This window comes from Dendrobates tinctorius, unplaced genomic scaffold, assembly GCF_039654945.1.
Source record: "Dendrobates tinctorius isolate UK_male_01 unplaced genomic scaffold, ASM3965494v1 ptg000063l, whole genome shotgun sequence".
Classification (NCBI taxonomy): Eukaryota; Metazoa; Chordata; class Amphibia; order Anura; family Dendrobatidae; genus Dendrobates; species Dendrobates tinctorius.
Genome location: NW_027361731.1, coordinates 4,433,749 through 4,447,906, shown reverse-complemented (window position 1 = coordinate 4,447,906; position 14,158 = coordinate 4,433,749). Strand labels below are relative to the sequence as shown.

General features: G+C 45.0%; 1 protein-coding gene across 1 annotated transcript in view; it reads left to right on the top strand.

Moving 5' to 3' along the window:
* LOC141094187 (uncharacterized) overlaps positions 1-8,710 on the top strand; it is a 154,939-nt gene extending 146,229 nt beyond the window's left edge. Inside the window, 1 exon segment of the mRNA XM_073579945.1 lies at positions 8,004-8,710. Within this exon segment, the coding sequence (XP_073436046.1) occupies positions 8,004-8,510 (507 nt within the window). The 3' untranslated portion in view covers positions 8,511-8,710.
* The last annotated feature ends 5,448 nt before the right edge of the window (positions 8,711-14,158 follow it).

Below are 14,158 nucleotides of genomic sequence, written 5' to 3'. Positions count from 1 at the left end.
CCGTGCCCAACCAGTCAAACTGGTCCACAGGTATTTAGCCCAATCAGCTATGGGCATCTGGTGCATCAGCATTAAAGTCTCAAAATCTTGCAGAAGTTCATCGACTTCTGTGTTGGACTCATTAAACACTGGCACATCTCTGTAGCGGAGCTGCGTTCCTTGTTGGGGGACTACCATAGGGTTAGGGTCCGATGCTGGATGTAGGAACTCCCAAAACTGATTCCATAACACAAGCTCTTTCACTACTTGAGGCTCCAGGTCCCAATGCAACCAACAACTCCTAGATTCGGGCTGCAGCTGACTGGGTAAATTCCAAACCGGCACAGGATCCTGGCTTTGGCAATTCTTCTGAGTCCGTCTCAGCGAGTTTTCGTCATCCATCACAATGTTCTGGGCATCCCAACGAACTAATTCTTTGATCAAATCTGACCGAGTGTCCGTGGTCCGGTATTCAATCCGTCAAAGCTGGCACAGCTCCTGTAGTTGTTGTTTCTTGTTACAGCCATACATCCACTCTGGTCCTCTTCCCAAGGCCGAGTTGGTGGGTTTGAACATTGTGGCGTCCAAAGCCTACTGTGTATGCCTCATCAATGGTCTGCTGGGTCTGTCTGCATGACTCCATGGTTGTGAAGCCCTGGACGGTGCCTACAAACACCAGTCCCCTGCAGCTCCCCTGGTTCCAGTGGGCTGAGTAGTGTTCCACTTGCTGCCACCAACTGTGGAGAAACAGGGTCAGTGGGTGCTGTCGTTCGCTGGCCCAGCTGCCTTTAGCAAGACTGCATGGTCCAGGGCTCATACCACTGAACACCCGCTCTATTTCGAGGTGGGCAATACACTACACAGACAACACTGGGTTAGGGTAAAACAGTGTGGCAATAGTTTATTGAAACACAATACCCAATGGCAAACAGAACAATCCCAGCAATTACCCCAAGATGGTGCACATTACAGGATCTCACCCTTCCCTTCCGCTGACTCGCCAGGATAATGGTAGATTTTATGTTCGAGCTCCCAGAGTCGCTACTCCACCTGTGATACGCAAGTAGAGAGGAGGTAACGACAACAGTAGAGCAGTCCTGTGTTCTTTCAGCCGAGTGCAAAGTACCTTGAGTTGAGATCCTGAAGAGTGACACCAACCAGAAGAAAAGAAGTCTCTTTTATACCCGAGGCAGGTGATCAATTTTTAGATTTACCCAGTGTCCTTCGGTCCACCCTCACAGCCTTTCCCTATCTCCCTTTGAAGTCAACAAACTGGTTATAGAATACAATATACAATTAGCATATCAGCACACAATAAACAAAGATAAACAAACACTATGTACAAGTCAATATTACAGAATTACACAATATGTTAACTGGTATGCAAGTCTGTCTTCTTGACCCACCAGACATAAACACTTAAATCCACAAACCAATATACAGATAAAAAGTAAATTCTTGGGTTGAAAAAACGTGGTTGTCTGGGAAATTAAGATACAAACTAGTTTCTTCACAGTTGGCTGTAGCGGAAGAGGTGTCGGTCTGCTCTATACAAGTTCTACTCTATTGCAATGGATGCCACTTTGTTGGTGACTGCCACTAATTTTTGTTGGCTGGCTGGGTCTCCTTCATTCGTATTGCCTGTAGCAGTAGGCCTCCAAGACAATCAGGCCTCCATTTCCTTGGAGTCAACTACACATGTTACTATCCTTAGATTTTTCTGGTAATAGTAGTCTACGAAATTTATATGATATGTGTGCCACCTGAGTGTGGCTGAGCACGAAAGCACGTTGAGTTGTTGCATGTGGTATCAGGGCTCCCAGCACAGGAGGTCTACATGATCCCTCACCCACCACGTCTTACTGTGACATTCAATTGAAAGCTGTAAATGCTGTCCCTGACCCCGATACCTCATGCCTGGCTGATTGCTGCAGTGCCATGCTACAATTTAAACTGTGAGTAGAATTTAGGCAACTTTCCTGGTGTCTGCCCCTCATTTGATGTGTTTTGGCAGCATTTGAGGCAGTCATAAGGTGTTGTGCATACATTTGTTTTTGCCTCCCATTGACATGAATGGCGTTTGGTTATGTTCAGCAAATATTTGACCAATTAGTCGGCGAATATTACAAATTCGGTGTTCGTAATCCGAACCGAACATTGAAATATTCACTCATCTCTAGTAGTAGCCACTAAAGTCACAGATTCTTTGCAGTCTCGGCTGTGGCTGCTTTATCGGTGGTGTAGTCCGGCGGTATCATAATCATGTGATCACTATTTTGCCTCTAGACCACAACATTCTGCTCCACCAAAAACTGTTCAAATGACTTTGGGTATTGAAAGCCCTTTTCTATAGAACTTACAACCTGGAGCATCCACCTACCCCCTGGGATTAGGAGATGACCCTTACCTGCCCAGATCTGTAAACTACAAAACCAAATGACAGCGAACATAGAATGTGCTGAGTTTTAAAATCACTGATATGATGGGCCTGTAAGAGAAAGCTGAGGGTAATTATGCTGTTGGCTTCCTAGATCCCTGATATCTTATTGGATGAATCTACCTTCTCTCCCTTCTGTGCTGCTGAATGTGCTCATATGGTCCCTACAAGACCAGGTCCAGTCTTTCTGACCAAACTTCGCTTTTATGATCGACAGCATTAAATGTGCAGTGAGGCCAAGTGTGAATTTCTGTACAATAACAGAGTTTCTCTTTATCCTGACTTTTCAATTTCTTTTAAAACCGACTAACTTCAAACAGGATTGCGATAAACTATACAAAAACCATTACACCTGTGCCATGATATATCTCTAAGCTGTGCATGGCTAATGGCTGTAATATGCATTTATTCACACCTGCAGAAGATGTGTTGGCGCGGCTCCAGCCCTGGCTTCATGGATTCACTCCGAGTCATCAATTCCATTATGTTTTCAAACCTAAGGAATTCAGATTACTGCACAATCTCTCCTGAAATGGGGGGTGCTAATACTTTCTCTTCTCTTCTGGTCAGGACTCATAGTAGCTCCAATGGTCCACCATAAATGAGTGCAAGTCCAGTTTAATGTTTGCAGTCTCCTCTCATAAATACGTTCTTGCTGGGGATGTAATACATTTTTATTTTATTTTATGTCTACTGGTTTATAGTTTTTCATTTTGTATGATTTGTTGTGGTATCAGCCTGCCTCACTTTAATAAAAGGTCTCTATTGCCATTTCCAAATGCCTGAGATCTAAATTTAAGACACCTCAGCTCTGCACTATTATAAAAAGTTCTCTATAAATGTCTAGTATTTCTTTTTGAAGCGCATCTGACGTAAAAATTGGCCTACGATAATTTACAGTTTGTGGCTCTTGGCAATCTATTTTCTCCAGAAAGGTTTCACCACTAGTTATTCACCTCACTTTTTTTTTTACGAAGACTGTTCAGCTTGATCATTTCAGCAGGTGTGTTATTATCTATAATAAGTTATTTAACCCAACAACATGGATCTGGACTTACACGAAGATCCATATACTTGGGCCATGGTTTTACCTGCTATTGTGTGGAGTGAGATAGCTGGGGGCAGAGAAAATACAAAATCAGAAGACACAGGAGTAGTCAGTAAATGGGCCGGGGTCACAGCAGGAGACAAATACACAAGCCACGAGCTGAGCACAGACGACTTAACCAGAGGAGAACAACGCTGTATCTGGCAGATTCCGGCCATATGCTTCGAGCTTTAGTAGGGTGTGGTGCTTTCCAATCGGCTGAAGTAGGGAGCAGATTACTCCAGCTTGACATCCACCCATACTACCACACTGGATAGTACTACTGGTCCCAGGTACCCTAATCTTAGTGGCTGAACAGGGCCTGTGCCGCAGAGCTTCTGGTTACGACATCTCCGCCATTACCAGTGCCACCTGCAGAATGAATAAGGCGGTGAGAGAAGCAGATGTTGTAGGAGCAGGTTGCAGAGGAGATGGGACACACCATTTGCAGAAGCCCTAACCCCTTAGTGACAGAGCCAATTTGGTACTTAATGACCAAGCCAATTTTTACAATTCTGACCAGTGTCACTTTGAGGTTATTGCTCTGGAACACTTCAATGTAACCCACTGATTCTGAGACTGTTTTTTTCGTGACATATTGCACTTCATGTTAGTGATAAAATTTCTTCGATATAACTTGCGTTTATTTATGGAAGAAACGGAAATGGAAATTTGGCAACGGTTTTTAATTTTTTTGCAATTTTCAAACTTAAATTTTGTACCCTTAAATCAGAGAATGGTGTCACACGAAATAGTTAATAAATAACATTTCCCACATGTCAACTTACATCAGCACAATTTTGGAAACATATTTTTTTTGTTAGGATGTTATAAAGGTTTAAAGTTAACCAGTGATTTCTCATTTTCCAACAAAATTTACAAAACCATTTAATTTAGGGACCACCTTACATTTGAAGTGAGTTTGGGGGGTCAATATGTAACAGAAAATATCCAAAAGTGACACTATTCTAAAAACTGCACCCCTCAAGGTGCGCAAAACCACATTCAAGAAGTTTGTTAATGTGGTGCCCCTGAGTGTCCAGTCGCCACAGAGGTACTGCACCTCATGAAGAGGTGTGGTATCCCACCCTCAGGTAAGGAGGGAGCACCACCTGGGACTTCAACACCTGCACCCAACAAACACCAGGCAAGCCAGGAAAGGGTGTTGGGAAGTGGGCGAAGTCGTTAGGTGAGTGAGGAAAGGTAGAAGGGGAGGAGCTAAGGAGATGGTGTCATAAGGAGCGTAGCCCATTGGAAAGTCAGTGGGAGGAGTTAGTGGAGAGATAGAGAGAATATTCTAGAAAATCAGTTGGTTACAGGAGAGTGAAGGAGCAAGACGGGAGTAGGAGGAGTGAGGGCCAGAGTGGAGGAAGAAGAGCTGGAGGGAGTTTTGAGGAGGACAGAAGGGGTCCTTGGGGCATGGATAGTGCGGTAGCCATGCATGGGTCCCACTCCAGTTTGGAAGGACCAGGTCACAGTGGGGGTACCGGCCCCTTAGCCCAGTGGAGAAAACACCAGACTCAGCTGGCAAGCCGGAGGCTGAGGGAACTGTAGGTGCCTCAGCCGCATCCACATCAACTCCTTGAAAAGGCAACCATGTAGAGGATCCCGGGGCCTGACCCGCGTCGCCCATTGAGGTCCAAGGCTGCTGGCTTAGGGACACTGCTGTGAAGGTGCTAGGTGAGAAGGAAGGAAAGACCAGCACATGGAGACGACCAGAGAAGGGGAACACAAAAGGGAGTCCTAGAGATGTGTTCCCAAAACTACCTGAGAGTTGGCTGGACCCCTTCCCCGAAGGACACAGTGCTAAGCGGGACACCTGAGTGCACAAGTTAAGGGTGAGTAAAAACCATGAAGCTGCACCTCATTGTGTCACTTGTGTCTTTTGCATCCCATCTGCTTGACACCGCACACACCATCATAGTCACCAACTCGCAAGAAACATCATAGCTGCCCTGGGACACAGATCTGCACGTGGAGAGCTACACCATCTCTGCTGCCGTACCACCGTTCCAGAGGATCTGTATTGCAGTGTCGGCTGTCATTGCCGAATACCACGGGTGGTGTCACGATTTCCCTTTCCCTATCATTTTTTCCTACCCTCATTGAACAACCATCTTTATTGGATGCCCAGGGCCACGGACCGAGTCACTGCCACCATGAAATCCCCTTTAAGGAACCTGATCGGCCCAGTACCAAGTAACCTAAGGCTCCTGCGGGGCGCTCCAACAACCCTTCAGGTGCTTAACGAAAACTAAAGCAATGTGGAATGAAAAAAATGAACATTTTACTTTTTTTCACAAAAAAATTACTTTGGAACCAATATTTTTTTATTTTTACAAGTGTATCAGGAGAAAATGGACCACAAAATTTGTTGTGCAATTTCTCCTGAGTACGCCAAATACCCCGTATTTGGGGGAAAGCCAGTGTTTTGGCGCATGGCAGGGCTCAGAAGGGAGGGAGCACGTTTGACTTTTTGAATGCAAAATTGGCTAGAATCAATGGTGGCACCATGTCGCGTTTGGAGATCCCCTGATGTACCTAAACAGTGGAAACCTTCCAATTCTAACTCTAACCCTAACCACAACACACTCCTAACCCTAATCCCAACTTTAACCATAGCCCTAGCTCCAACACACCCTTAGCTCTAATCCCAACCATAACCCTAACCACAAACCTACCCCTAACACAACCCTAACCGTAATCCCAACCATAACCACAACCCTAACTTTACCCAACCCTAACTCTAGTCCCAACCGTAACTCTAGCCCCAACCCTAACTCTGGCCAAACCCTAACCCTGGCCCCATCCCTAACCTGGCCCCAACCCTAACCCTAAATTTAGCCCAACCCCAACTATAAGCCCAACCTTAACCCCAACCCTAATGGAAAAATGGAAATAAATACTTTTTTTATTTTATTATTTTTACCTAAGGGGGGGATAAAGGGGGGTTGAGTTACTATTTTTTTTATTTTGATCACTGCGATAGACCCTATCACAATGACCAAAATGAACCAACAATTTCCTATTGTTGCTGGGTGCCTGCTGGCAGATCTCAGCGGGCGCACTGCGCATGCGCCCGCCATTTTATTCCCATAAGAAGACGCCGGGGGGATGCAGGAGCATCGGGGGTACCGGGGGAATCAGGGAACCCCATTTCTCTCTCCTCTGATGTGCGATCACGTCAGAGGAGAGAGAAATTAAATAGGAAATCAGACCCTTTTTTTTGCAGTTGCCGTTATTCTGTGAATTTTCCGGAGAAATTCCAACTCTGGGGGGCACTATACACTTATTTCTCAGCGCCGTTAAAAAAAGCAGTGCTGAGGCATAAGTACCTTTAACTGCCGCTGTTAAAAGCCGTATCGGCGGTCATTAAGGGGTTAATGTGACAAAAAGGCAGAAAATCAGAGAAGTAGAATTACTCCATTTTATAAATTATAATCCTCTGTGAATTAATCTATAAGAGTAGTGAATATTTTGACTCAAATGGCGCTTTCTGGAAACATTGGATGTTGGAGAGTGAAAATTGCACATTTACCACTTTATTGCCCAAAGCGTTGTGTCTAGATTGTGCTCCATGAAACACACACACCGTAAATTAAGTGGGTTCCTCTCAATGTATTAATGCAAGATCCATGGATGCTAAGTGTGGTTTGGGCACATTGCAAGGCTCAGAATAGAGGGTAAATTTGACTTTGGGAAGGTGGATATTGCTGGATTGGTTTATGGATGCCATGTTCCTTTTCAAGAGCTTTTGAGCCACTAATAGTGTGGGAACCTCTATTTTTCCATTGGCAAATGATGGACCTGAGTGGGGACTGTTTTTTGTGAGATAAGTAGATGTTTTTATCGGTATCATTTTCACCTACATAACATTGTTTGGTGGCTTTTTATTCCATATTTGTGAGGCAGAATGAACAAACAGTTGAACAGTACACTACTGGTTCATGCTATGAGGTTTTCTGTTAGATTTTGAACTGTCATTGTCTTGGTGAATAATTCAATATTTTTCCATAACCTTTTTACAGGCAATTTAAGTAGAAATGTTAAAAAAAATAAAATTCAATCTATATTTTTTTCTTTGCAGAAGACTGTATCCGGAGATCAGAGGGACAGCTGAAATCTTCAATTTTTAAATCGGATGATCTTGAGATTCTACAAGATACAACTGAAATGAATGCCATAACTCCTGATATACCATCATCCCTTTACAGCAAAGACCTATCATTTGATCTTTTGACACACGTCCTTTCTTATGATTCATTACCAACTACTAATGAAAATCAAAGTCACAAAATAAGCATTAAAAAACTAATTGTTCCTGAAGGAAAGAAGCCATTTTCACATTCAGAATATGGAAATAGTATTCCCCTCGAAAAGTCTTTTCTTAATCAGCAAAAAATTCCTGCAGAAGAGAATAGATTTTCTTGTTCCAAGTGTGAGAAATGTTTTAATCAGAAATCATCTTTTCTTAGTCATCAGAGTAGTCACACAGGAGAGAAGCCATTTTCATGTTCAGAATGTGGTAAATTTTTTACACGGAAATCACATTTTGTTAAGCATCAGAGAACTCACACAGGGGAGAAGCCTTTTTCTTGTTTGGAATGTGGAAAATGTTTTACCCAGAAATGGAATCTTTTTATACACCAAAGAATTCACACAGGGGAGAAGCCTGTTTCATGTTCAGAATGTGGGAAATGTTTTAAACGGAAAGAGCATCTTTATAGCCACCAGAGAACCCACACAGGGGAGAAGCCTTTTTCATGTTCAGAATGTTGGAAATGTTTTAACCATAAATCAGATTTTGTTGTACATCAGAGAACTCACACAGGGGAGAAGCCTTTTTCATGCTCAGAATGTGAGAAATGTTTTGTGAAGAAATCATATCTTCTTAGTCACCAGAGAACCCACACAGGGGAGAAGCCTTTTTCTTGTTCAGAATGTGGGAAACGTTTTAATCAGAAATCGCATCTTAATAGCCATCAGAGAACCCACAAAGGACAGTAGCCTTTTTCATAGTCTTAATGTGGAAAATGTTTTACTCAGAAATCAATGCCTTATAAACATCAGAGAACTCACGGGAGAAGCCTTTTTCATGTTTAAAATGTTGAAATGTTTTTAGCCGAAAATTGTATTTTCTTAAAGGCAACCCCTTATCATTCCTCATGTTTGGCATTATTAAAATAAAAACAATCCTATTCTCCTTCCATGCCAGCGATGTTCCAGTGGTGTCTGCACTCAAGTTCCCAGGGCTCATGTGAGATTGTTACATAACACGAGCCCAGAGCCCAATTAATGCCAGCTTCACTGTTCCCGCTTTCGGATGTATTTAACATGATCAGGAAGCCAGGGCCGAGGCTGCCTGCTCTTCGACTTCTTATTGTTCAATTTGCCTGAAGGTGGAGATAGTGACACCAGAGCTGATTAAGCACAGGGCTCACATGACATAACAACTAATGATGAGCAAGGGTGCTCAGATGAGGAGATAATGCTCGAAAAATAGGTTTAACAGGAGCAACACATGTATGGATTGACTAAGAAACAGACACTCTATGTATGTGTTGCGGCTAGCAAACTGCTGCAAGACATGCGTAATCTAGAAAGATAGCGTGCACTCAAGTCTTAGTAATGAGGTGCAGGTGTAATGGACCAATAGGTCCTATTACCAATAATAATATATTCACCGCACACTCAGAGGAATATAATGCCAACAAGTGTTCATTTTATTATGTACAAAACATGTGGGAGCCAAAAAAGAATATAGAGCACCAGATGGAAGCGATATACATATAACCAGGCTCGGACTGGCCCACCGAGGTATCGTTGGATCCCTTGGTGGGCCCCGCCCCCGAATGTCACTGTCACTCACAGGTCACAGTCACTGGTCGCTTGAGTCGTACCTGTGTTGTGACTGAGTCACTGATGAATCAGATCATCCAGCACCGGCGCCGCCCCGATCACGTCTGCCCGGCCCCTGGCCCGCCCGTACAGTGCGGCACCCGCCTCCGCCATTCGACTCAGCCACACACAGCACAGCATACAGGGCAGGAAAGCAGCGCCGACTCCACCCCTGGTGTCCCTCCTCACGTGACCGCATTGTCTGTGTGCAGCCCGGGAACGCGCGCTGCCTCTGCAGAACCACCTCGGCTGCCTGACTGAGTCTGCATGATCTGATCCAGCCTTGCAATGGGCCCCCCTCTGCCTGGTCTGTGTAGTGGGCCGGGCCCCCTCTGCCAGGGCCTTGTAGTGTGCCCCCCCTACTTGGGCTGTGTAGCGGCCCCCCTCTGCCTGGGCTGTGTAGTGTGCCCCCCTCTGCTTGGGTCATGTATTGGCCCCCCTGTACCGGGCCATGTAGTGGGCCCCCTCTGCCAGGGCCTTGTAGTGTGCCCCCCCTACTTGGGCTGTGTAGCGGCCCCCCTCTGCCTGGGCTGTGTAGTGTGCCCCCCTCTGCTTGGGTCATGTATTGGCCCCCCTCTACCGGGCCATGTAGTGGGCCCCCGCTGCCAGGGCCTTGTAGTGTGTGCCCCCCCTACTTGGGCTGTGTAGCGGCCCCCCTCTGCCTGGGCTGTGTAGTGTGCCCCCCTCTGCTTGGGTCATGTATTGGCCCCCCTCTACCGGGCCATGTAGTGGGCCCCCCTCTGCCAGGGCCTTGTAGTGGGCTGGTGTCCCTCCTCACGTGACCGCGTTGTCTCTGTGTGTGTGCAGCCCGGGACAACGCGTCGCTGCCTCTGCAGAACCACCTCGGCTGCCTGTGACTGCATCCAGCGCTGCTGCCTGCTGCTGCTTCTGCATTAATGTAATGTATGTAAGTAAAAGTGCAGTGCCACCCACACTGCCACCAATGTACAGGAGGACTCAGGAGGAATGCATTGGCATCTAGCGCTGCGCTGGGCCTTGTAATGGGCCCCCCTCTGCCTGGTCTGTGTGGAGGCACTGGTGGGGCCCCTCTCTGCCTGGTCTGACTGTGTGGTGGGCAGGGCCGCTCTCTGCCTGGTCTGTGTGATGGGCCCCCCTCTGCCTGGTCTGTAGTGGGCCGGGCCCCCTCTGCCAGGGCCTTGTAGTGTGCCCCCCCTACTTGGGCTCTGTAGCGGCCCCCCTCTGCCTGGGCTGTGTAGTGTGCCCCCCTCTGCTTGGGTCATTTATTGGCCCCCCTCTACCGGGCCATGTAGTGGGCCCCCCTCTGCCAGGGCCTTGTAGTGGGTCCCTCTCTGCCTGGGCTGTGTAGTGGCCCCCTCTGGTATCATGTCGATGTAGTAAGCTCCGTTCTGGTATCATGTCTATGTTGTAAGCTCCGTTCTGGTATCATGTCTATGTTGTAAGCTCCGTTCTGGTATCATGTCGATGTAGTATCCTCCGTTCTGGTATCGTGTCGATGTAGTAAGCTCCGTTCTGGTATTATGTCGATGTAGTAAGCTCCGTTCTGGTATCATGTCTATGTAGTAAGCTCCGTTCTGGTATCATGTCTATGTAGTAAGCTCCGTTCTGGTATCATGTCTATGTTGTAAGCTCCCTTCTGGTATCATGTCTATGTAGTAAACTCCGTTCTGGTATCATGTCGATGTAGTAACCTCCATTCTGGTATCGTGTCGATGTAGTAACCTCCGTTCTGGTATCATGTCTATGTAGTAAACTCCGTTCTGGTATCGTGTCGATGTAGTAACCTCCGTTCTGGTATCATGTCGATGTAGTAACCTCCGTTCTGGTATCGTGTCGATGTAGTAACCTCCGTTCTGGTATCATGTCTATGTTGTAAGCTCCGTTCTCGTATCATGTCTATGTTGTAAGCTCCGTTCTCGTATCATGTCTATGTTGTAAGCTCCGTTCTCGTATCATGTCTATCTTGTAAGCTCCGTTCTCGTATCACGTCGATGTAGTAACCTCCGTTCAAAATATATATAAAATATAATGATTATTAGACAATGTAACCAGCGGTGTAGATTCCAAAATGGGGTCACTTTTTAACTTCAAAGTAACACAGGTCAGATTTGCAAAAAATGGCCTGGGAATTAAGGTGAAAACAGGCCTGCGGCCCTAATGGATTAAATGAATCGTAGTGCGGAAAGATCTGCAGCATATGAACAACGGTGCAGCTTTTAGTAGAATTAGGATGCTGAAATGATGCAGATTTGGCGTGGGATATACGGCAAAAGAACCCATGGTGTAATTCCGCGGTCTCAAAGCCTAAATGTTGAGTTGTACATTACTGTAGGTGGGCCCCTAAAATTAATTCCCTTGGACCCCTTGGTATATTATAAAGCAATTCACCTTGGCAGATGGTTAAAGGTAGTGTCTTGCTCTGAAGGAGGGGAGGGAGCTGTGTCGACCTGACTTTGTTGGGTCCGAGGGGCTTGCCTTATTTATGGACTAGGGCTAAACCACCGGCTACCCTTAGACTGGATGAGATAACATCTACTACATTGCGTACCAGGAGATTGATGTTGGGGGAGTTACCGGAGGGCACTTTCCCTTCGACATTTACGCCGATTAGCTCGATACCGTTTTTATTGGATTCTGATTTTCAGGATCCCTATAATCTGTGGTTTACCCTCCCTAGAGATACATTGAATAGCTTTTACGGTAATAAAATATTACAGGGAGGAGTTTGGCCATCAAATGCAACGAGTCAACCAACTAACTTTCTCCAGTGCCAGCATATTCGACGCACGCTCATGCAGTTTAGGAAGAAATTCCCGATCAAATCGAACTGGTCCTGGTTAGATATTATGATTAAACTCCCGCTTCCACGGCTAAAAATCTTGTCTCGTATTTACTCACATCTGATCTCTCCAGGAGTGCCTTTTAAGCCCTCATTTATTTACTCCTGGGAGATGGAACTTAATGTTACGTTTACAGGGGAACAAGTATCTAGGATGATATCTAGTGCACGGGGATTCTCCAGGTGTGTTCTTTTGCAAGAAAACTCTTATAAAATCTTGACCAGGTGGCATTGGACTCCCGCGAAGCTCTTTCAGAGGGGTCTTGCTGATAATGATGCTTGTTGGAGATGCCTTAATCCTGGAGGGCATCATACACACATATTTTGGGATTGTCCCAAATTGAGACATTTTTGGGACGGTGTCGAGCTGGTTCTCAAGAATTTACAGCTAATTAAGACCAGTCTCGGGGCGACGGAGGTTCTTCTTTCGTGCCCATCAAAGGATTTTTTACCAAAAAAACATGGCCTACTCCCCTTGATGTTAAGCGCTGCAAAACAACTGATAGCTGTTCATTGGAAAGATGTCGCTCCCCCCACATTGGAGGAGTGGCGTGACAAGATAAATCAGATTTCTTGTCTAGAGGAGCTGTCTAGCTGGGAGGTCTTTAGTCACAAATCTTATGTGTTGACTTGGGCCCCGTGGGCTAGATATCTGAGGGACAACCCTCGAGGAGAGGGATCAGATACTACTTGAACCTCGCTTAGACTTGGTGGCCTTGATTTTTGGGGTGGCTGGTTTCAGGGTTACGTATAAAACTGTTCACCTGCTCTAATTTTATATTACATGCATTTATTGCTAGTGTCAATGCCGACGACTACTTTGTTTTGATGTTATTGTTATTATTTGTTATTATATATCCCTCCTTTCCCTTCCCTTCTTCTTTTTCCTTTTTCCCGCCCACTTTCCCCTCCCCCTCTTGCTTTTTCCCCATTTATTATTTTTTACACCTTGGATGGACGCCTAAACAATCTTTAACCATATGCATTTGTAAAGGGATGATCTGTCTTATGGTGTAGTTGAAACTTGAAAATAAAGAATTTAAAAAAAAAAAAAAATTAATTCCCTTGGTGAGCCCTAGACACCCCAGTCCGACCCTGCATATAACGACGTTTCGGCTCAGCCCGAGCCTTTATCAGTTTATTGCTGCAAATAAAGAAAGATACATCAAAACATATGCAGAGAAAAACAAATGCAGAAAAAACAAAAAAGAGAATATACAACACCATATAAACATCACATTATCCAAATATAATACAGTGATAAAAACACATATATATACATACAAATTATACTGCTTTCATGGAGAACATGGATGTAAGGAACAAGAGCAAAGGCCCAGTAAACTAGTACCATAATAAGTAGAATAAGGGGGAAGAAGAGGGTTACCTGAATCGGGTTTCGGATCTTTGAATAAATAGGAAGAGAACTCCCAAAAGAATAGCCCAAGAAAGACGGCTGAAAGGAATTTGTCAACATCATGGTTAGTAAAATAGATAAAGTTGTAATTGTAGTTACTCTGGTTTTCTAATATGGTTGTCTGTGTGTAGTATTTAGTGCATCAGCATTGTGGGGAAAAGAATACCATCCTTGTAATGAGAAGCCTTATGCTAACCTACTGGTCATAATAACAATAGAAGAGATTAAGCATGTGGTAATGCCATCAGATAGGGCAGTAAGAGTGCTTGCCCACAGAGTGTTAAAATAGTGTAGTTAATAGGGAAATAAATATACACACAAAGTCTAGCTAAATCAGTGCTAGTATCGCACTGAAGTGTATTATGTGCATTGTGCAGGATGTGCACAAAATGACCATTATAAAACAGCGCTCTTATGAGAATGCAAGACGTCACACATTATGTGTGTTGTGCATGATAAGCACAATGTCATCTAGTAGATCGCTATGTAACAGCGCTCTTATGTGAATGTAAGATGTCACTT